Source organism: Hevea brasiliensis, chromosome 8, assembly GCF_030052815.1.
Source record: "Hevea brasiliensis isolate MT/VB/25A 57/8 chromosome 8, ASM3005281v1, whole genome shotgun sequence".
Classification (NCBI taxonomy): Eukaryota; Viridiplantae; Streptophyta; class Magnoliopsida; order Malpighiales; family Euphorbiaceae; genus Hevea; species Hevea brasiliensis.
In genome coordinates, this window is record NC_079500.1 from 1,411,393 (window position 1) to 1,435,266 (window position 23,874).

General features: G+C 31.0%; 1 protein-coding gene across 1 annotated transcript; it reads right to left on the minus strand.

Annotated features, from left to right (window-relative positions):
• Window positions 1-13,526: 13,526 nt before the first annotated feature.
• On the minus strand, window positions 13,527-14,117 carry LOC131182440 (arabinogalactan protein 23-like). The gene has a single exon (XM_058151993.1). The coding sequence runs from the start codon at window positions 14,048-14,050 to the stop codon at window positions 13,754-13,756; it is 297 nt and encodes a 98-aa protein (XP_058007976.1). The 5' UTR covers window positions 14,051-14,117; the 3' UTR covers window positions 13,527-13,753.
• Window positions 14,118-23,874: the final 9,757 nt, after the last annotated feature.

A 23,874-nucleotide genomic window follows, 5' to 3' on the forward strand; every position in this document is an offset into this window, starting at 1 on the left:
TATGCCAACTCTGACGGCGTCACAAGACACCTGTATCCTTCACCGCTCATAGGTAGTGTTAACACAGGGCAAAGTGGTTAGACACTCCTTATCCTCATCATTATAACCGACTCTATCGAGCTCTCTTCCGTCTTTGCATCTTATCCACTTCCCTTTTTCCTATTTTTTGTATTGTTGGTATCTTTTCAACCTGCTGTACTTATTCATTAATTTTAGTCCTATCTCATCCTTACACCTTTTCCTTCAAAGATGTCTATCCCATCATCAACTTTAACTTTCTTTTTATTTCTTAGTCTTATCTTGATTACTAGTTTCATTACTTCAAGAATTCTAACCCTATGATTTACTCCTACCAGCACATTCTTCACCTTATGTAACACTTATAATTACCCATAGAAAATTTTTCTTGTATCCCCTTTTTCCAACTTAACTATCGTAACATTATCATTCCCTACCAAAGCCTTAGTAGGAAATTGCTTATCCTGGATGAATATGAGCCCCATAAACTATAAGTTCCATCCGAACTAACACTGTAGGAAATATGTGTCATGCCTTAATTCCAAACAAGATACTTCACGTGTTCATTCTCCTTAATATAATCATATATACGCCCATAGCTTTCTAAACTTCAACCTCAAATTACCCATCAAGAACAATTTCATCTATTGAAACTCATCCATAAATAGTACTTCATCTAGCTCATAGTTTAAAACAAAATAAGCCTTAGTAGCTAACTCAATTTAACTCCTGTCATTACTCGATCGTCCTTTCATACTTAACACTAGGTATGCACTTACTATCATTCTCATATCAGAAATTGTATATGAATTGGTGCCTATCAAAATCTCAAATAACTAGGTCTCCTTGCCTCGGCCTCCTTATATAACGCTCTAGAATAAAAACACGAGCTAAACTTGAAAAGAAAGAAAAATATCCTCTATATTCAACTACGCCGATTGTCCATATAATAACGCTTAACCTATGTTTCTTAGTCTTTCTCTTCAAATTTCATCATCTCCTAGCACAATTGTGCTCTACCTATAAGGTATCATCCGCATGAACCCTTTATCGTACCATCGTCCTTCCCGACATAATATTTTATAATTTATTAACTTTACTTATACTCTACCTATGATTCATATCCATCATCGCTTATATTGTGCCCTTAACCCTTGTTGAATCTCGAAAGATTTCTCTCGCTAATAGATTCTTTCAACACTAATTCCACCCTTATCTATGGTCATTAATTTGATCCTTAAACTTTCTAGTGATTTATTACCATCCATACTTGTCACTTTTATTCTACCCCTCATCGTTGCTCTGTCGTTATTGCTTCACCGCAAAGTGATTATGTTGATCACACTAAAAATGTTTGCCCGACATTCATAACTAACCTCTAACTACCTTCTCACTATCTCAAAAGTCTAACCTAAAACCTATGTGTCATTATCTATCATTCTTTTCCTCTCATCATACCTATTTGATCCCTTAGACCGACTTTTATTCAACTTATCGCTTACTAACTTCTCTTTCTCTACATATTTAGGTAGTCCGCAATACCATCGCACACCTTCTAACAGTTACTCATTATTATTGTATTCCATACCTCCATCACTTTTCTCATTAATGTGGTCTCATTTTGGGTTTTCCATCCTTGTCATTCTCCTTGCCAAGAATAACACTTAGCGTATCGTATATCTTAACTTTGTTCCTTTTATTATGCTCTCTTTAGATTGTCCTTTCATTTATTTCCTTTGTCTTACCCAAAATAGAACTTGACTATTCTATCCTCGGTTCCATTCTTCTTCCTAACATAACAAATTGCATTTGCTAACTATATCTTTCAGAGTCTCTATCGCGTTATCATATGTCCGTATACTCAGATTTGGTCCTTTGACCACTCTAGCTAGTACTCCCACTGGCACTTAGATTATATTGCATCTGTAATCAATTATCCCAATTTTCATTCTACACTTTCTCTATCTACTGGCTTTCTGTGATTTATCTTCGCTAATTTATTACTCTTAACACTATTATAATTAGATTTTACTACTGTTTGAACAATATGAAGTCAGAAAGGAACTCAGGAAATTGCAGTCATACCTTTATCGTATGATTTCTATTCTTATCCTTTAGCTTACATAATACCCTTACTACCTCAAGAACTGATTCTGCAGTAATTTTATTGATTATTATTATTTTTATTATTATTATTATTATTTTCCATGTTTACTCAATTCCAAAACTTAAGATTTCGGGCACCCAAACCCGTCATCCAATTCAAAGGATTTACATCCATCGTGATTCGATTATATATGATTTCTATAATGGAACTTGTATCCTCTCCAGATACCCGAGCCAACTACTCTCTACCACACTCTACACCCATCCGGGGCACTATTTTGTGGGTCACCATTATTAGTAATAACTTTCGATCCTTCAAAAGATAGGACTATACCCTAACTTGTCGCAACAAAGGTACTACATTTACCACCTTGCCCAAAACCATGTCAAACTAATGTCTCTCTTATCATATCATAGCTCAGAATCATATATTCATAGTTTCGACCTTCTCTAGGTAGTAGGGTTGTACTTTATTCCATCGATACACACAAGGTATACTATTCTCACTAAGCTCTAAGCAAAATGTTTGTCATACTGCAAAAACCATCCAAAATTCCATACCGAAGACTAGATGGTCTCACTCTATAGGTGTCACCTTTACTTTGCAACTAGTCCGAAACCTCTGGTCTGATAGCAACTCTTACTGTAACTCTAGCTCATGCTAGGGTAACTGGGTCACTGACTCTAGTTACCACCCAACTGTGACCTTCGATATTCTAGCTCTAGATCCCTAACCAGGAGTTCCCAACTCCTTTGCAGATATAGAACTCGCTGGCATTACTGTACCAAAACAGAGACTGCCTACAACATCCTCATCATAAGCACTACAGGGAAGTACGCAGCTCTACACAATAATCTCATGTCGGTACTGTAATCTGCAGCTTACAGAACAGACATCGAGAATATTGTATAGTTACTACGATACGTCCTGGCAGACTAGGTCTCTTAATCTCTTATCTCTCTTGAATCTTCTATTATCATAAACTTATTCTCATGCGGGTCATCCATCGATGACCGCCAAAGAATGGTATCCTCATCCTTATCTAGGGCAACTGTACTTTCAAGACTCACTTTTATGTACTCGTGCCTTGCACGAAATGGGCACACCATTTAAACCCATACTGACGAAAATATAGTATTTATTTGAGTACGTGTTTCCAAGGTAGACCTCAATAAGTTTGCTAAATCTATTTCATGTTTCTATGTACTCCACGAAAATCAAGACACTAACTGAGGTAATCTTATATTTCCCGAGGTATAACGTAGAATCTAGAAACAAAGAATTACAGAAAAGACAAATGTAATCCTATACTCCGCATGTGACTCCTAGTAGACTCTTCCCAACACTTAGATAATTTTTCCTATGAATCTGGAGCCTAAGCTCGATACCACATTTGTCACGACCAACCTATGGGCAAGACTAGGACTGGCCACCCTAAAGCCCCGAGGCACGTAGTAATCCTACCTGTTCATTTACCCAATTCTAATGACCATTTGGGACCAATTTCAAGAAAATAAACGGAGAGAGTTCGGCCATAAAGTGGACCTTTCAACGGGAGTTTTGACTCACCCGACTGTAAACAAAATATATCATCAATTGGGAGCTCTACCACCCTCCACATACTCATATCAAGATAAAATAAATGGGAGCTCAGCTCCCTCATCCAATCCATCAAACATACATATAATTTTACAGGTCCACATGACAATTTATATTACAGACCCGAATCATTTAAATATTTCTAACACATGCGGAAATTCTAGGAGTAAATAAAATTACAAAACTATTGATAAATAACCTGTGAAGGAGAAAAGCAGGTTAACCACAATAAAATCCTCCTGTAGCCTGAAAAAATATTGAACAGGAGTGAGCGTTCGACTCAGAGAGTAAAATATCAATTTTAACCATAATCTCTATAACTATCTAGTACTAATGCAACCTGTGGAGTGAAATGCAACAGCAACAACATTTTCACATCATCACATCAAAAAGGTAATTTGGAGCACTCACGCACCCTGTAGCATCAATCATAACATATGGGAACTAATCCCCTATACAGCTCTCTTAAATCCAACCTGGTGCCAGCGAAGAACTCAAGCCGGACTTTCGCTTAATAAACCAAATTGAGGGTCCCAGCGAAAAACTCAAACCGTGACTACCCCTCGAAGGATCGGGTTCCCAGCGAAGAACTCAAGCCGTGACTACCCGTCCTATCCATAGTCCACACCACATCACACGCACGCCAACGCACGCACACTGCTCCAAATTACCACAACAACATCCATGGCACATCAACAGTTATGAATGCAACATAAATTGTGCCTAGAGTTTAACTACATAAATATATACATATAAGTGATGCATGGGCATGCTTGAACATATAATAATATCGAAATTACAATTAAAATTAATATTCTACTCACAGACTTGACGGCAATCACCGTGTGGCGGGCGGAGGAAGAAGGTCCGCCTCACCTGACAATTATATTACAATTATTTAATACAAATGACTCAATACAAATCAAGAAAAGACCCAATACGTCCTAAGTCGTGCCGAAAATCCGGCAGAGTCTCCCCTATACCTAGGACCTACCCAACCTGCAAAAGGGCTCAAAACACACTTCTATATCCACAATCAATCACATCACACAGCCCCTCCTGGGCCCATCAAATCAATCATCCATCACAATATGTAAAATTTCAATTTAGTCCTTATAATTGATCATTTTTGCAAAAACTACTCAAATAAGCTCTAAAAATTATAAAACTCTGCCCCGCGGTCCTTAGAAATATTACTAAGCTATTGCAAAAAGAATCGTAATTTTCTAAGTTACCACGAATATTTTATGGATTTTTAATCCTATTTAAGCACTAGAAAATTACGAAAAAGCAAGGTTCGGGTTTACCTTTGCCGATCTCGACTTCAGGAATGCGCTCGTGATGCTTGACAATGGTGGAGTAGCCAAAACCTCGATCCAATTCAGAGACTTTTCCGGTAGCTGGTCTGTCTGGCCGGAAATTCACAGATCCGGACAACTGTCGAATTTCCGCGAATTGAGGATACCTACACGAAGCCCCATAATAATATATAAAAAAATCAGGGGTGTTACATAAAGAAAATAGTTTGGAAACTTAAAAACCTCCAGAAGATTTTATTTTTATCCTCAACCAGATTACTTCCAGGAAATATTTAATACAAATTGCCATTGTTTTTTCAAAAGACTTCAAAATCAATACAATTGCCTTATTTGATACAGCAGCAGATTTGAACTGTATTAAAGAAGGAATTATTCCAAAGAAATTTTATGGAAAAACCACAGAAAAACTTTCAGTAGCAAATAATTCGAAAATGGCTATTAGCTATAAGACATAAGCCTCCATAGCTAATGGTGATTTTCTTTTCAAAACCTCATTCGTAATTGTCCAAGATATTCATCATAGTATAATCTTAGGGACCCCTTTCATCAACTTGATAACTCCTTACAAGGTTAACGATAATAATATCTCTTTCAAAACTACAAAACAAACTCTTGTTTCCCCTTTCGTTACAAAACCAAAAACAAGAAATCTGAATGTTGTAAAAGCTTGTTCCATTTATAATAATGAGATTAATGTTTTAATAGAAGGGAAAAAGTAATATCTGTTGTATTTATAGCAAGATGTTTCTTTAACAAGAATTGAAAAACAATTACAAAATGATTTGGTAAAAAAGAAATTTTCTTATTTCAAAACTCAAATTGAAAAAGAAATTTATTCTGATTCACCAAATGCCTTTTGGAATCGAAAATAACATATGGTAGATTTGCCATATGAAAATGGTTTCGATGAAAAACAGATACCTACAAAAGTTAGGCCTATCCAAATGAATGCTGAACTGGAACAACATTGTCGTTCAGAAATTTTGGATTTGAAGAAAAATGGATTAATTACAGAATCTAGGTCTCCTTGGAGTTGTGCAGCTTTTTATGTGAATAAAAATTCAGAAATAGAAAGAGGCACTCCTCAAACCCTTAAATAAAGCTTTGAAATGGATCAGATATCCAATTCCAAACAAAAAAGATCTTTTACAAAAACTTCATTCTGCATTTGTATTTTCCAAATTTGATATGAAATGAGGATTTTGGCAAATACAAATCGATCTAAAAGATAAATACAAAATTGCATTCACAGTTGTCTTTGGACAGTATGAGTGGAAAGTCATGCCTTTTGGCTTGAAAAATGCCTCATCAGAATTCCAGAGAATTATTAATGAAAATTTTAATTCATTTTCAAAATTCTGTATAGTCTATATAGATGATGTTCTCGTGTTTTCAGAATCAATTGAACAACACTTTAAACACTTGATAATATTCTTCTCTGTTACAAAATGAAAAGGCCTTGCCATTTCAAAATCAAAGATTTCCCTCTTCCAAACTAGAGTTAGGTTTCTAGGTCATTACATATCCCAAGGAACCATTACTCCAATAGAGAGAAGTCTAGAATTTGCAAACAAATTTCCTGATAAAATCTTGGATAAAACCCAACTACAAAGATTCTTAGGTAGCTTCAATTATATCTTAGATTTTTGTCCAAATATTAACCGTCTAGCAAAATCCTTGCATGATAGGTTAAAGAAAAACCCTATTTCATGGACAGATCATCACACTGAAGTGATCCGTCACATAAAATAACAGGTCCAAACCATTCCTTGTTTGCATTTAGCAGATCCATTAGCCCCTAAGGTAGTCGAAATAGAAGCCTCAGAGTTAGGTTATGGTGGAATTTTAAAACAGATTCAAAATGGAAAAGAATAAATTGTTTAATTCCATTATGCACATTGGAATGATTGTCAAAAGAAAAACTCTACCATTAAAAAAGAGATTCTTGCAATTAGGGGTGGCCACGGTTCAGTTTCGAACCGGAACTGAACCGGAACTGGTTCGATCAAAATCGGACCGAAACCGGTCAAAACCGGAATCGATTTCGAACCGGACCAAAACCGTCCTTCTGCGGTTTGGTTCAGGTTCATATTTTTTAGAAACCGTGAACCGGCGGTTCCAAACCGGATTAAACCGACGGTTCTAAACCGGACCAAACTAGCGGTTTAAATATAAAGAAATTCAATAAATACCTCACTCCACTCCTAATTCATTCATATATATATATCATTAATTCTCTACACAATTATTCTCCACACTCTCTTTAATTCTCAATATTCTTTCAATTTCTCTCAAATTTTCAAAATAATTATTTTCTACACTCCTTTTAATTCTCAGTACTTTCATAATTCTCCTACTTTATTAGTTTATATGCTCACTAAAATTTTTAATGCTATCTTAATTACTCTGTTATTATTTTATATATTCAATAAAATTTTCAATATCCTCTATTTTGATTTTTTTTTCTTTTATATTTTTTTAATTATCAATTATCATATAATTTTTTAAAAAATGGCAAGTAATACTCAACTCAACTCAACTCAACTCAATTCAACTAAGCTTTTATCCCAAAAATTTATTGGGGTCGGCTATATGGATTCTCTTTCTCCACTCTAAATGATTTTGGGTTAAATCCTCGGAAATGTGTAATATTTTTAGATCATGTTGTACTATTCTCCTTCAAGTCAGTTTAGGTCTACCTATTCTTTTCTTTCTATTCTCTAACCCAATGTGCTCTACTTGTCTAACTGGAGCTTTCCTATGTCTACGTTTCACATGACCAAACCACCTCAATCTCCCTTCTCTCAACTTATAACTGAAAATTTTGATTCCTCTAAATCCTAAAGGGATACATAGGCAAAACTAAGTTCATGTACCTTTTTCTAATTTTTTTTTTAAAATTAATTTCATCTCTAGTTTTTAATAAGTTCAAGTCTTTGCTTATTAAATTTTTCTTAAAAATAAGTTAATTTTATTCTTTTTATTCTTATTTTATTTTGATTAAAAGATTTCTAAGAAAATTAAAATATTTTTACAAATATAACTTAAATTATAAATCAATAAAATTTTCCTCTAATTTTTTCCTTTAAGTCGCTCTTAAACCGCTCTAAAACCGCTTCCAAACCGTCTTGAACTGTTATTTTTTGAACCATCTTTTAAACCATTTTAAACCGGGGCTCGAACCGGAACCGGCGGTTCAGGAATCGTCTTTCAAACCGTCCCATGACGGTTTGGTTCAGGTTCATGATTTTATTGAACCTGAACCGCGTTCAGAATCAGAATCGCGTTCTCAACCGTACACCCTACGTGCAATTGTCAGTGCATACAAAAATTTCAAAGTGATTTACTAAATAAAAAATTTTTACTTAGAATTGATTGCAAATCCGCTAAAGAAATTTTGCAAAAAGATGTTCAAAATCTTGCATTAAAATAGATTTTTGCATGATGGCAAGCAATTTTAAGTATTTTTTATTTTGAAATTGAATTTATAAAAGGATATACAAATTCCATCCCAGACTTTCTAACCAAAGAGTTTCTTCAAAACAGGCCAATACCTAGAAAGAAAAATACCAAGGCTGAAGCTGAAGCTAAAGCCTCTACAAAACCAAACCCTACAAAACCAGCCAACTCTTCTGCAAAACCTATTCAAACTTGGGCAGACATGGTCAAAGCAGAAGAAGAAGACCATACAAAATTCATTGAATCTTAGGCTCCAAAAACAGATAGCCAGATTCAAAAATGGATAGAATCTCTGTCCCAATCTCCTAAAGTCCTTCAGGCCTTACAAAACATAACTCAGGCCAATCAGGCCCAGAAAGGTAAATCTATAAAACCTATTTTCAAAACCCTTAAGAAAGGAGAGTCTTCCTCTAAAAAAATCATTTCTCAAAACATTTCTCAAGCAAATGAGATTTTATAAATTGATTTTCATACAAGTGTTTCCCAACCGAATTCTTCTCAAATAGTTTTTTCCTAGACAAAATTAAAAAAGAAGTCTTCAGAGTGGATTACAAAAAACCATTTTCAAAATGTTTTGATTATAGAGAATGAATTCTCACACCAAGACGCCTCTATAGCAATTTCAAAAGCTTTTCCAAATGGATGACATTACAAACCATGGGATCTTACCAAGACCCAAGCCTAATACCAGGCAATTCTTGAATTTGTTGGCTCAGCTAAATTCAAACATTTTTATTTAAAAGAAAACCATGCTGATTCGGCATATTCAACTTGCCACATACAAAACATCCTTAATCCTTCTGATTGGGGACAAGAACTTATAAAACTAAAAATTTTCCTTTTATCTTTCCAAAACAGAATTGACCATTGCCAACATTTTAATTACTGGGACTACCAGTAGGCATGGTACAATGCCTTCCTCATACAAAACCATAAGAATAACCATTCTTGGCTTTTCTATTTCCAAAAAACATTTGACCCTTCCAAAACCCCATCGTGGTTTGCTCAATAGTGGAAGTATTTTGGTGTCTTACCTGAAATCCTTACACCAGAAGTATAAGAAAGTTTAAACCTTTTCAAAACCCATTACAAACCTTCACCCAAAGAGAAAAGATTTCCGCCTCTTCTCTTATTTTCTTCAAAATTTTTTTTACCTTGGGTTTTAATCTGGTTCTTAGAATTCCGACCCCATGATGGATTAAACACCATCATCAAAAGATTCAAGGTAAAATGGTGGGATTCACTATATGTCCCAGAAGCAATTACAAATCAAGGCATCAAAAATTGGTTTAAGGGGAAAAACCTTTTGTCACCAACTCCTGTACAAAACCTTTCAAACTAGTTATTTTTCGCCCAAATATCACATGCTATGGCAAGATTAGTGGGAGCTAAAAGTGATGAAGAATATTTTGCGATAATGGAACAATTATTACAAAACAGAACAAATTCTTCTGCAGTCGATTTTGATTTAGAACCCATCATAGATTTGGGAGACGATGATGAAGAAGGTTGTGGAACCTCTTCACATATACAAAATCTCTTGTAAAAAAAAAAATTAAGACCGGCAAAAGAAATTTATGGCGGTAAAATTATGCATTTTACTTTTCATTTTCTTTATTCTTGTTTGAATTTTTTTGCTTTTATCTTTACTCTTATAATTTTGTACTTTTACTTTTTTTCTTACAAAAAATCTGATAGGATACTGTTCACCTGTCACTATTTACTTTTACTATTCACATGTGAAGACAACAGGAAGAACTGTTTAAGTACTATTCACCCGACAGGAACAACTATTCAGACACTATTCGAGCACTGTTCACACATGAAAAAGTAAGTGGCAGATATTGTTCAAAATTCCAAAAATTATAAAACTGCCCCTGGTCACTTCTATATAAGGAGGCACTTATCCAACGCAAAATCAAGCTTCTTCTTTCAAGACTTCTTCCATTTCTCTCAAATCCGAGAAACTCTGAAGAAGACTCTGAAGAAAGCTCACCCGAGGCATCGAAGGAAGGAAGAAGGTCATTCATCCCTGTCCTACCTCTGCCTTACTTACAAAACCTACAAACCCTGTACTTCCTTGTAGTAGATCTTAGGAAGCTCATGTGCTGAGCATCCTTTATAAAAGTCCTGCCTGGAATTACATCTCCAAAACCTTGTACAAAACTTACAAATTTTATAAAGTTTTGAAGTAAGTTTTTCTTCAATTCTTTTCTTTTCAAAATTTACAAATCTTACATGCATATAGTCTGTTTAACCGCCTAATTTGCATATATATATATATATACACTTCATATTTACACTTACAAATTTAATTTTCATTTGTATATATATATATATATATATATATATACACACACTTCATATTTACACTTACAAATTTAATTTTCATTTCTAAAAATTTCCTTTTTTTGTGCATTTTGTTTATTTCTTTAATTATTTATATATTGTTCAAGATTTAGATTTTATTTCTTCCTTATTAGCTCATCCCCCTTTCGATCCCAGTGCGTCTTTGGTATCAGTCAATTAAATAGAACCTTTTCCCCCCCAGGCTCTGATACCAAAGAAGAAGGTTTTGAAACTGCATTTGATTTTTTGGAAGTTTTGAAAATGAATATGAAATGTTATGTTTTTTGGCATACATTTTAAACCAGTCAAAGAAAAGAATATGAACTTTATGTTGGTATATAAAGTCATAATATTCTTTTTGAATTTCTTTCCTTTGATTATTGAAATTTTTGAAAAATCACATTTCCTTTTTATGATTTTTAGGAGAATAAAAATTATCATGCAAATATTGTTTGTCTACTTTAAATTCTTTTTCAAGCACATTAAGTTCATTGTTTATATTTTCTGTAATGGCCGAAAAAGTAGGAGAAGTAGGTTCTGACTCTGTTTGGGTTTCAACCTGAACAAACTTGTTTTGTAAATTTGTATAGACTAGACGAGGAACATTTGTAGAGTAATCTACGTTTTATAAAGTGGATTTAGGTATTTCTGAAGTAGAAAACCTACAAAAGCTAGGTAGATCTGAGGAGGGAGGGGGGAAAGAACTAGAAAAGACAATTGCTTATAAACCCAATTCAATTCGCCTTGCACTCCGATCAATTTTTTTCTATCCCAACCTTGACCTTGACCTTGATATTGTGCGAAACAGGAACTAGTAGAAAGTCTTCTCATCCCAAATTCTCATAATCTAATATGAAAATAATATATTATTATTTTTTATTTTAAGATATATATATATATTAAAATTATATTTAAAACTTATATTTTTAATTTATAATTTATTTATTAATAAATAAAATTAATATTATATAATAAATTAAAAAAAATCACAGTGAAATCTACACCAACCTCAATCAAAAATTTCAAATTTGACCTCGATTTCTTGTGGGATAGAAATGAAAGTGAACCCAACCCTTTTGCTGTTCCTAATAAATTTCACCTATCCCCCTTGAATTTATAGAAACTATAGGCTGTTTAGTATTGCCATTAAAGTTGCTGTGTAGAAAATTATTTTTTTAAATGTACTAATTAAAGAGTATTAAAAAATAATTTAAAATTAAATTTAATAAGTTTTAATCATAAAAATATTAAAATAATAAAATAATTTTTTTAAAATTATTTTTTTATAACATCTAAAATGATACTTTTATTTAGAAAAACAATTTCGACTATGATGTCAAACAAACACTATAACAATATTGTAATACAATATTTCTCTTAACATTAATTTGAGGAAAAAAAAAGTTAATGATCTCGTCACTCCTTCACCTGCCCATCCCTCTCTTTTTTTCCTTCCTCTTCACCATCTCTCTCTTAAATTACATGAATACAAAAAAGTGCATTCCATGAACAAAAATTTCAATTCTCGAACAAATCTATACACAACAAAACAATATTCTCATTGTTTCTTGTTGACATTATACACAACAAAATAATATACTCAATTCTTAGTCCCAACTCCAGCCGTGTGCCGCTATCTCTCGATGTCTGTCACCATCGCCATCCACAGTTTCTCATTCAATTTCTTGTTTCACTTATTATTTCCCTTCTTTTCTTGGCAAACAAAGAGGGTAGTTCTTACCTCTCAATTTTGCAAGGTCTGATTCCAAACGACAGGGGAGTAAAGTGAAAACTTGCTTCAAAGAGAGACAATTTACAAAAGCTGCAAAAAATTAAAAACTACGAACAGATGACCCATCACGACAGGAGAGAAAATAGAGAGGAGGGAGGGCCCCCAATAGTTGACAAAAAAATAGGGAAGATAAAAAAATTTCAATAGCCCACAATTTCTTCCGGTCAAATTACTGGCCATCCACCACCACAAAACAGAGACCTTGCCTTACTTTATCTTCAATTAAGCAGAATTGCTAATTTTGCTCACCTAAAACTCATGAAATCAATGAAAGAATTACGAGGAACCAGCTGTTGTCTCCTCGTCGTCCACTGCGTTTCCAACGTCATCAAGGAAAAATTATATCATACAACAATGGTTGCATGTAGGATAGCTTATATAGAATGACAAATTAATCATAGAATAATAATTATGTTATAATGAGTTTTATAAAATTCAGTTTTATTTGTGTTAAAAATAATTTTTTTAAATAATAATTATAATTTTATATTTAATTGTTACTCCATAATTAATTTACCATTCCATATTAAATGCTGATATGAAATCACAGAATAATCTCTCCCATCAAGAGCCCTTGGCCACCCCATACCTCCTTTATCCACCACGTAGACATTCCCTAGCTTTTAATTTGGCTGAGATTCAAAGACACGAAATGGTGGAGTTGAAATTTGTGGGCTTCCATTCGCCCGGCTCTAGCACCCTCTTAAACCATTGGACATTTGTGAGGAAAACAAAGAAGGAATAGGCGGTGTATATTTGCCCGAAGTGAGAAGAAAGAAAGCCGTCAAAATAGTTGGACGAGACATAGGGTGGCAGTCAGAGATCCCAGGAGTCGACAAAATAATAATAAAAATAAAATAAAATAAAATAAAAGTTAAATTAATAACCCCAATAACAATTAAGGTTTTTTTAATTCCATTCCATTTTAGCAAAAGATTAACATGAGAGGAAGAGAAACTATCTCCAAGGTGAAAAAAAAGAATAAAATAAAATAAAATTTAAAAGAAAAAAGAAATTCTAACCAAATAAAGCTAGCTAGAACATCTTTTTCTTGAAGCTCTTAAACTTTCGCCCTCTCTTTGATTTTTCTTTTTCTTTTTTTTTTTTTCTTTATTGGAGGTAGAGGGCAATGAATGATGCAAGGGAGGCTCCGAACAAAGATCCAACAACCGGCAAGTTAGCCAAGGCGGCACTTGTTGGTTCTGGGGCAGGAGAAATAGCCTCCTCAGCCATCACTGCACTCATGGAGGCGGCAGCGAAGAGGATAGCACAGGCAACCTTCTTCATTTCCATTTCCGGGTTAGGCAGAGATCGACAGAAAAGCTCGAAAAAATTATCGAAAACCTTCAAGCCGAATCTGCCTGTGAGTATGGAGTTTATTTGCAGCCTGAAGAACATTGGCTGCATGGCAGGGTATATAAAGGTGGATTAGTTGAGTTTTTCTTGGCATAGTACCGTTTTTCTTGAGCTATTTTTGGGTTTGCATGGTAAAATCCCTCAATTCCTATTGCTTTTGAACGAGTCTTGTGGGGGGGAGTTGATCAAGAGATGAAAAATTAACAAATAGAATAAAATCGTATGCATATTGATTTTATTGAAAAATTGTATAATAGTAATAATATTTTATGATTAATTTAGTAATTCCTAAATGAATTGTATTTGAATAATATAGAGAATGAGAGAAAATTTCTGAATCTTGTATTATGAAAGGGTTCCAATTTTTCTCACATGGGTATATGTATTGGGCTTTCACATCACCATTTGGCTGCTGACGGGAGGACATCAATAGTTTCATAAAGGCATGGGCCTCACTAATCACTGTGTGATAAAAGATGCACATGGGCTTGAGGAGATTTTCTTGAAGGAATTGTGGAAAAGAAGATCTTCGCAAGAAATGTTTAATGGTACTGAAACCCTCGTAGGCTTGCAAAAAATGGCCGGATCCACATTTGTGGTGAGTTCAACAGATATGGAGAGGATCAAGAAATGGATCATTGGTAAATGAAAGAAAAAGGCTCAGCCGAAACCTATATATTTATGTTCATGTGCATTAACTTGTTCTTTTATAAGGGTTTGTTTAGTGAAAGCCCAAACTCAAATGGGTCAATTCAATTACTATTCAGATGAGGATCCAAAGGGGTTTAACCTGGTTGGACTATCCAATACAGCAATGAGGAGGGAATTAAAAGGAAAAGATGGAACTATTTTGGCTGCAAAGAGGAATACTATGGCAGAAATAGCCCATGAACTATGGTTCAGTCGAGCCCAAGAATTCTATTAAGACTCACCGACCGTTTCTTCCTCGTCCGTAACGAAGATCTGAGAGGCTGAGACCCAGTAGAAGTCCAGAAACCATAGCCAATAGTAGGTTAACGGCTGCCTAATAGTTTAAGAAAAGAAACACTGACACCGCACAGCTGCCCATTAACGTTCGAATTTTTTAATCAACGGCCGCTTTCTTGCTGGACTTGAACTGCGTTTCTTGATTTCCCATCCACCTGTTCACGTTCTTTGTGGAGCCCCACACGGTTTCTTTCCCCATATATACCTTTCTGGCCTCTTCCTTTCTCTTCACTTCTCCTTTTCAAGAATCAAACATCTCTAATTCAAGATTTATAATCAAACATCTCTCTGTTTCGATCTTCATTTCAAGATTTATAATGGCTTCTGCTTCATTCAAGTCCTTGGCTGTTGTTTTCATAGTGGCAGTCTTTGCTGCTGCTTCTGTTTCAGCTCAAGATTTGGGAGATTTGTCACCAGCACCATCTCCAGCTATGGATAAGGGAGCAGCTTATTCTTTGGGGATGTCTGGAGCTGTGATTTGCTCTTCTCTCTTCTTGTCTATGCTTGCTCTCTTGAAGCACTAAAGATCTCATTTTTCTTCCAGATCTGAGATGGGTTTTTTTATTGTTTATACATTATGGGATATACATATTATTGCAAATATACTATTTGAAGAGAGATTTTTTGAAGGATTGAGCTGAGAGCTACTTTCATTTGATTCATTGGTTTAGTTACAGAATGGAATAAAGGATTGATATGAGCTGTATTGTATCACTATGATTATGATGAGGATTATTTTTATACACTAGAGTTTATGTATAATTATTTGATTGTTAGTTGGATAAACAAAGATTCATTTCAATTTCCATCTTAATTAATTACATGGTTTTCCCTTTTTTTCTTCCTGGTATTATTGGATGAGTTCTGATTGTGTTGCTTTGAGGCAAATATGAATGAAATACAGAGGCTTCCCTACCATCTCAGTGTTGGATGGGGATTGTTAAGCACGGGAGATTTTTGACAAGAAAGGTTAGAGTAAGGAAGAAGTATGGAAGCTGTTAATTTGTCACCATTCCTCAGTTCATTATTGCTTTAGTAGGGGTGTAAAAAAAAAAAAAAACCACCAAATTAATCAATTGGAATAAATTTAAATGAAGATTTATTTTTCAATTAATGTACGCACAGTAGGGGAATATATTAAAAGAAATATGCATATTAAAAATAAAATTTTCAAATTGATTTTGGAGTATTAATAGGATAAAATTTAATCAATCTAACTAATATTTTTATGTGAAAAATATTATAAGTCATTTATTTTAATGTTTAACAAAAAGAGGGGTCCATAATTAAATTTATTGAGGGGTAAATTTAAAAACACATATGTTTAAATGAAAAAAAGGATCAATTAATTTAATAAAGTGGATCTACCACTGATAATATATATATGAAAAAAGGTTTAATAGAATTAAATTATAAAAGCCTAAAAAGCGAAGTAAAAATCATTCAAATCGAATCCAACTCGTTTAATTTGAAAATTAAACATATATCATTTTGTAATTTAATTTGTTGGTTTTAATTTGAATACTATTAAAATCGACCTTATTAATTTGATTTAATAAAATACATAAACTCATTCAAATCCACCCATATATATATCCCTTGTAATTCTTTAATTAAACTAATTCCAAAATTTCAAGGAATAGATAATCAATCATCTACTCTTAAGGAATAAATAAAATGAAAAAAAATTATTAATATGCATGTGTGCCTGGAAAATTATTATTTATGAGATTTAAGTTTTTTTTTTTTTACATATATTATCATATAAAATCATTTTTACTAAACAATATGACATGTTATAAAGAAAATATGATAAAATAAAAAGACAAAAGATATGGTAAAAGAATATAAAATTACTTAAATGGGTCAATTTATATTTATATTTTCTCTTTTGGTTATGAATGATTTCCATATAAGATTAATCTATTCTCTCCCATAAACACATGAATCTTGTCTAAACCTGCATATTTTAAGAAGCAGTTCCGGCGAAGGACCCAATTTAAATTGATTTTGAGTTTAGAATTCGGGATTTTAGTTTTTAAAATGAAGGATCTTAAATAGGACAGTAATTTTTTTTTTGATAGTTTTGGTTTTGATTTTTGTTTGAATTTTAATTTGGTTCTTATTCAATTTGATTTGAGTCTATTTATTTATTAAAAATTTTAAAATTTTTTCTTTAAAAATATCAACTCAAATCAAAATTGTTTAATCTGATTTAAAATTGAGAGAAGTGATTTAAATCTATTTTAAATTCATAAAAATATTAATTAATTTCAGTTTTTTGAATTTAATCAAACCACGTAGCACAAATTTAAACATAATTTGAATCTAAAACCAAATTATAATTGGACTTTAAAGGTCGGTGAATATGACATTGAAGGTAGAACTTTTCAAAGAAAAACACCAAAGCCTAATTTTCAAATTTCTACTTTCAGAACTTTCACCACACGTTAAAGATCCTTAATGTGGAAGAAGATCAACCAACACAAACTCACAAGCCCATGTGGCTACCACACGTATGATATGATATGAAACTTCCCCTTTACTTCCTGGCCTCAACCTGTCCCGGGCCTGTCAACATATGCCGCTAAAAGCTGTTCCAAGTCTTCATTTTGGGTCCTTATAAATACCCTTTTAAAAACCAACCCTTTTCATCAAATCACATAAACACTAGTCTCTTTCTTTCTCTGTCTTCTTTAACCTTTTTAATCTGTTTAGAAATCTTTCTGTCTCCATGGCACAAATGAGCTCTTTCAAGGCCTTGGCTTCTTTCTTTTTGGTTGTGGCAATGTATTTTGCCTGCGTTAATGCTCAAGAATTGGCACCAGCTCCAGCACCAGCTATGGACAAGGGAGCTGCTTACTCTGTGGGCGTCTGGGGCTATGATTTGTTCTTCCCTGTTATTGTCTCTGCTTGCTTTCCTCGAGCTTTAAATGGATTAGAATCTATCTACTCTTGATTGGGTTCATTTATTTTTTTGCTTTTGAGAATGTTCAAGGATATTGATTATTGAGTTGGAATTGGATGGCCTTCTTCTATTTATTTGGTTTATTATTATTATTATTATTATTATTTTTATCCATATAATTAATGTTCATATATAGTTCATATATACATAAAAATAAAGAGAACATAAATAAAAGGGTTCATATTTATTTATTATAAATAATTTGTTTTATAAGTTATAAAAGAACTACCCCCTCTTTTTAATTTCAATTTTCCCTTTTAATTTCCTTCCCATTTTCATTTCGGTTTCTTCATGTGACATTATTATGATGTGAGTTGCACTTAATATAATTTTATTTACATGAATGTTAGCTGATTTGAAAAATCTGGATTGCTATTTAAATTGGATACTTTGCACTCGCAATATGAATCAATATAAATAATATTATAATATGTTTTTTTTAAATATAAATAAGTTGACAGTGGAGAAAAAAAAAAAAGCATAAACACAATAATTTATGAAATTTGATATCAACTTTTTTTTGTCTTTCTTCTTCTTCGCTCTTAATATAGTCCAAAAGGAGGAAAGAACAATATATATATATATATATATATATATATATATATATATATATATATATATATAAGAGAATATGCGACTGGTAACTCTGGATAATACTAGGGAAGAAAACTCAAGATATCTCCAGTCTCCATTACAATCCTTCAGACCAATATATAAGAAAACTCAATATGCGACTGGTAACTCTGGATAACACTAGGGAAGAAAACTCAAGATATCTCCAGTCTCCATTACAATCCTTCAGTATATATTGGTCTGAAGGATTGTAATGGAGACAGGAGATATCTTGAGTTTTCTTCCCTAGTATTATCCAGAGTTACCAGTCGCATATTCTCTTTGAGAGCTTTGTTTGTGTGTGTGGGTGTTCGATAATACCTAGTGGTTTCCTCTCACTCTTTTTCAGTATTTGGCATTGTATTGCTTGTTTAAGCTGAGGCTAAAGATGGTGTAACAATCTCAAAGAGAGACGGAGAACCATGAACAAAATTAGATGTGGTTGGAGAGTTTTAAAGATTTGCTATGGTTTGCAAAATGCCGAGCTTCAAGACTAGATTTTAGGATTTTTTTTTTTCAATTTTTGATAAATCAAATTTAAACAAAAATTTTTATTTGATTTTTATCTCCATGTTTAATCTGCTTATTAGAAGTGAGTACTATTTGGTTTGAACCGATTAAACTGAACTGAACCGCCTTAATTAATTCAGTAATTTGGTTCGGCGTTTAAGATAATTTGGTTCAATTTGATTTTTAATTTTAAAAATTTTGGTTATTTCAGTTTGCTTTGATTTTGAATAGAAAAAAAAATCAATTGAACCGAACCGAACTAAATTGCTTTATTGACTTTTTAAATTGATTTATTTTTATAGGGAATTTATGAATTATATGTAATTATATATATATGAATTGTTTAATTTCATTGATTAATAGTTATTAAGTTCAAACCAAGGTTAAAATTAGACCAAATAACTTAAAAATAAAATTTAAATTAAAAAACTCATCAAAACTCAAAAACCGATCAATTTGAATCGAACTTAAATAGAGTGGTTTAGTTTAGTTTAATTTTTTATTTATTTCGATTTGATTCGATTTCTAAAATATATTAATTTATTTAATTTAATTTTTATGATTTGATTTTGTTCGATTCAGTTTAAACCGAATGCCCAACCCGACTGCCTATCAAAACAAGCTAAATTGAAACAGCATTTTGAGATTTAATATTTCTGGTTATAAATATTTGTATATACTAATTTGATATGGAACTGACTTGATTTGATTTATAATAACTTTAAATAAAATTAAAAAGTTTTAACATAGAAATAATACAATTAATAAGCTTAATTTGATTCGTAAAGGGAGTTGTTCTTGTCCACACCGAGTATATATATCTATTCAATAGATAAATGGTACATTAGCTAAAATTATGGGAAATCTTATCTAAAATTACGATAGATTCTACATAAAATAATGACATATTGATTTTTCATTAATTGGATGTATAAAATCAAATTATATAGGGTGTAGGTAAGAATGTTATTTGCACAGTTCAAGAGTTCATTAAAGAAAAAAAAGAAAAGCTAAAATTATAGAAAAACTTATAAAAAATTGTGATACATCATTGAATGCATAAATCAAATTATATATATATATATATAGAGTGTGGGTGAGAAACTTGCTAGTAAAGTTCAAGAGTTCAATGAAGAAGAAAAAGAAAAGCTAAAATTATAGAAAATCTTATAAAAAATTGTGATAAATCATTGAATGCATAAATCAAATTATATATATATATAGAGTGTGGGTGAGAATCTTGCTAATAAAGTTCAAGAGTTCAATGAAGAAGAAAAAGAAAAGCTAAAATTATAGAAAATCATATCAAAAATTGTGATACATCATTGAATTCATATATATATATATATATATATATATATATATATATATATATATATATATATATATATATATAGTGTGGATGAGAATCTTGCTAGTAAAGTTCAAGAGTTCAATGAAGAAGAAAAAGAAAAGCTAAAATTATAGAAAATCTTATAAAAAATTGTGATAAATCATTGAATGCATAAATCAAATTATATATATATATAGAGTGTGGGTGAGAATCTTGCTAGTAAAGTTCAAGAGTTCAATGAAGAAGAAAAAGAAAAATAACGTTCTATTAGTTAAATGTATAAATCAAATTATATATATATATATATGAAGTAATTGGAAAAAAAAAAAAATCTGCAAAAAGGTGTTAAAATGTTGGAATTGCAAGATTTGTGGAGCTTACAAATACATCAACTGCACATTTTCCTTATCATTCTTTGAACATGGAGTTGTACAGTAACTCTCAGGAATATTTCTACTCACTTCTCCAACTCAGAGAGAGGATAATAATTTCTGTCATCCTGCCATAAACTCTACGCCACTGCCCTCTAGTTAGCTTGGAGAATTTTTAATCTGCTTGTCACAAAATGGAGACGATGGATTTATCTATGGCTTGGCCAACAAAGAAGAAGAAGAAAAGAATACAACAGAACAAGACCACAACTCTGAACAATCTTGGACCAAATACACAAAGAAGAACAAACATGAACTTGGTAGAAACAAGAAGAAATGCAAACATGAAAGCAATGTAAAATACTAAGCTTACACAGAGAATTAGAAAGATCATCATAATTAATGGAAAAATAAACCAACTATTAAGCTAACTGGTTCAAGAAAATGTAGTCTGGATACCAACAAAATATACAAGCAACTGTCATGGAAAGGTTTCTTTTGGGAGCTGAATAAATATCTGTCTGCTAAAGAGGTAGAGGAAGAATCTTTTTATTTGTTTTTTTAATTATTTTTATCAGCGTAGATTAATTATAACATACAAGATAAATACTTGACATTCCTTAATTTTTGTCATGTATTCTTTTGAAATACAATTTTATAGGCTATGAAGTATCAAAGTTGGTGAATTATAAGAAGATTAGCCAATCAATGTAAATCAAGTAATTTCCAGGAAGTTGCCAATTGCTTGGCATTCCATCTCATATGGTAAGATATAATGCAGAACAAAACAAAAACTTGCAGTGGATCTAAGTACATAAAAAATATAGTTTATGCTTCAAGATAGAGAACCCACTGTAAAATAATGATTGAAGAATATTTGAGCCTTAATAATTGATTAAGTTTTGGGACCATTAATATATCTTCATAATCTAAATATTATTTTTTTTATTCAACAATTAGACACACTTATAATCTCAATGATAAAAAATTTCAAATCTTTACATAAATTTTCATTTCTACCCAAAAACTATTGAGTATATCAATTTAATCCTTAAACTTTGATTTTATTTTAATTTTAGCAATTCAACAGGTTGATATAAACTCCAAATTTTGAACTGTTTGCATAATTAATTTTAAAGTTGTTTATTTTCTTTTTTTTAATTGTTTTTTCTTTTTGACTTTAGATTGCTATGTCTAGACATTTTATTAGTTTCTAAATGTTATATTATTTGCTTCTAAAAATAATTTTTTTGAAGCAAAAATTAATTAGTTTGTAAGATTTTTTTTACTTAAATCTAATCCACTATAGACTTAAGACAAAAGATGAATAGTGTGATTCACCTATTAAATACACGGCTCATATATATTTATATATTGGATATATGATAGATTGAGTCTAAATAAGAAGTTCTTTAGTATTTAAATATTATATTATTTATTTCTAATATAATAACGTACACTTTTATTGTATAAGAAAGTTTTAAATATATATGTATATATTTATATTTAAATTTATCACTAAAAATTTCCTCTTCCAAATGTCAAAAATTTTTTTACAATTAGTTAACTATATGTAAATAAATTTTGTAAGGTGTTAAGTATATAAAGTGTTGAACAACAATTTTTTTTTTTAAATTAAATATATAACACACACACACATATATATATATATATATATACTTTTATTATATTATATTTATACGTATAAAAATAATGAAATTGTATTTTTTCTTTTTTAAATACTGCTTTTAATGAAATTTATATTTTAAAAATTTATAAATATTATAATAAATATAATAAAATTTAACATTTTTTTTAAATTTAAGATATTATTAAGTGATAAACTACTTATGTGACTCGAAAATTCAAATTAAAAAATAAAAAATAAAAAAAATTATTAAAAAAAAAGAACGATGTGTGGGACTTGGTCCCACTTCGTTTTGAAATTGCCTTAGGAGGAGGGAAGCCACCCTCCTCTCGATTCAAATTAAAGGTATGCTAAAAGTGGGCTTTTTTAGCTTTTTTTTTTTAAATTATATTTAATTTAAACAATATTTCAAATATATTAAAACTTAAATTATATTTAAGCTAAAATTAATGACATAATATTAAATTTTATAAAAAAAAAATAGAGATAAATAAATATGTTGTAATTAATATTTAAAGACAAGATAATTTGTCTTTAATAAATATTATTAGAGATTTGATTATGAAAATAAATTTAAAAACAAAAAGGAAGTAATTTTATTTATCTCTAAAAATAATTTCAGGGGCAAAGAATATAATTTATAAAAATATATAAAAAGAAAAAATTTTTGCTCCTATAAATTATTTGTATATCCAAATATATTTATTATTAAAAGTTAAATAAATGTCAAATATATTTATTTCTAATTACATTTAAGAACAATAATTGAAATAAATATCTATTTATCTCTAAAATAATATAAAAATAAATAAATAAATTTTTTAAAAAAAAAATCTTGATATATTAAATTTAGTATAGTGTCGCAATAAGTTTGAAACTAAAATGATTGAATGGAAAGAAGACAGCAAAAGCATACAGAGCTCCAAATATATTAATGCTTATTTTAAATGCTCAATTCAATAAATAATTTCTAGTTGTATTGTCATCAATAGTAACCCAAGCAACCTTATGCGATGATAAGGGCACCAGGTTTCAGATTTGAAGTTTTAAAATAACGCCATTAACCACCAAGAGAGAGAGAGAGAGAGAGAGAGAGAGAGAGATGGGATGCAGCAATTGTGAACATTAATGTTATTAAATTAGGTTTAGAAGAATGAAGGGACCAATGAATGACTTAATAATTTAATTAATTTAATGGATAATAGCTCAATTAGTGTATTATTAAAAAATTAATTAATTATAATATTTATTAATATAAATAAATAAGTAAATACAATTAATTAATTTTAATCATTTAAAATAAATTTTTTAACATTTATTAAATTATATTTATAAAAATTTTAATAATTTTTGAAAATTTTTATATAAAAATATTCGAGTAAAATAATATATAAAAAATTTCTATAATATTTATAAAATACTAACTATATGTTAAAAAAAAACCAC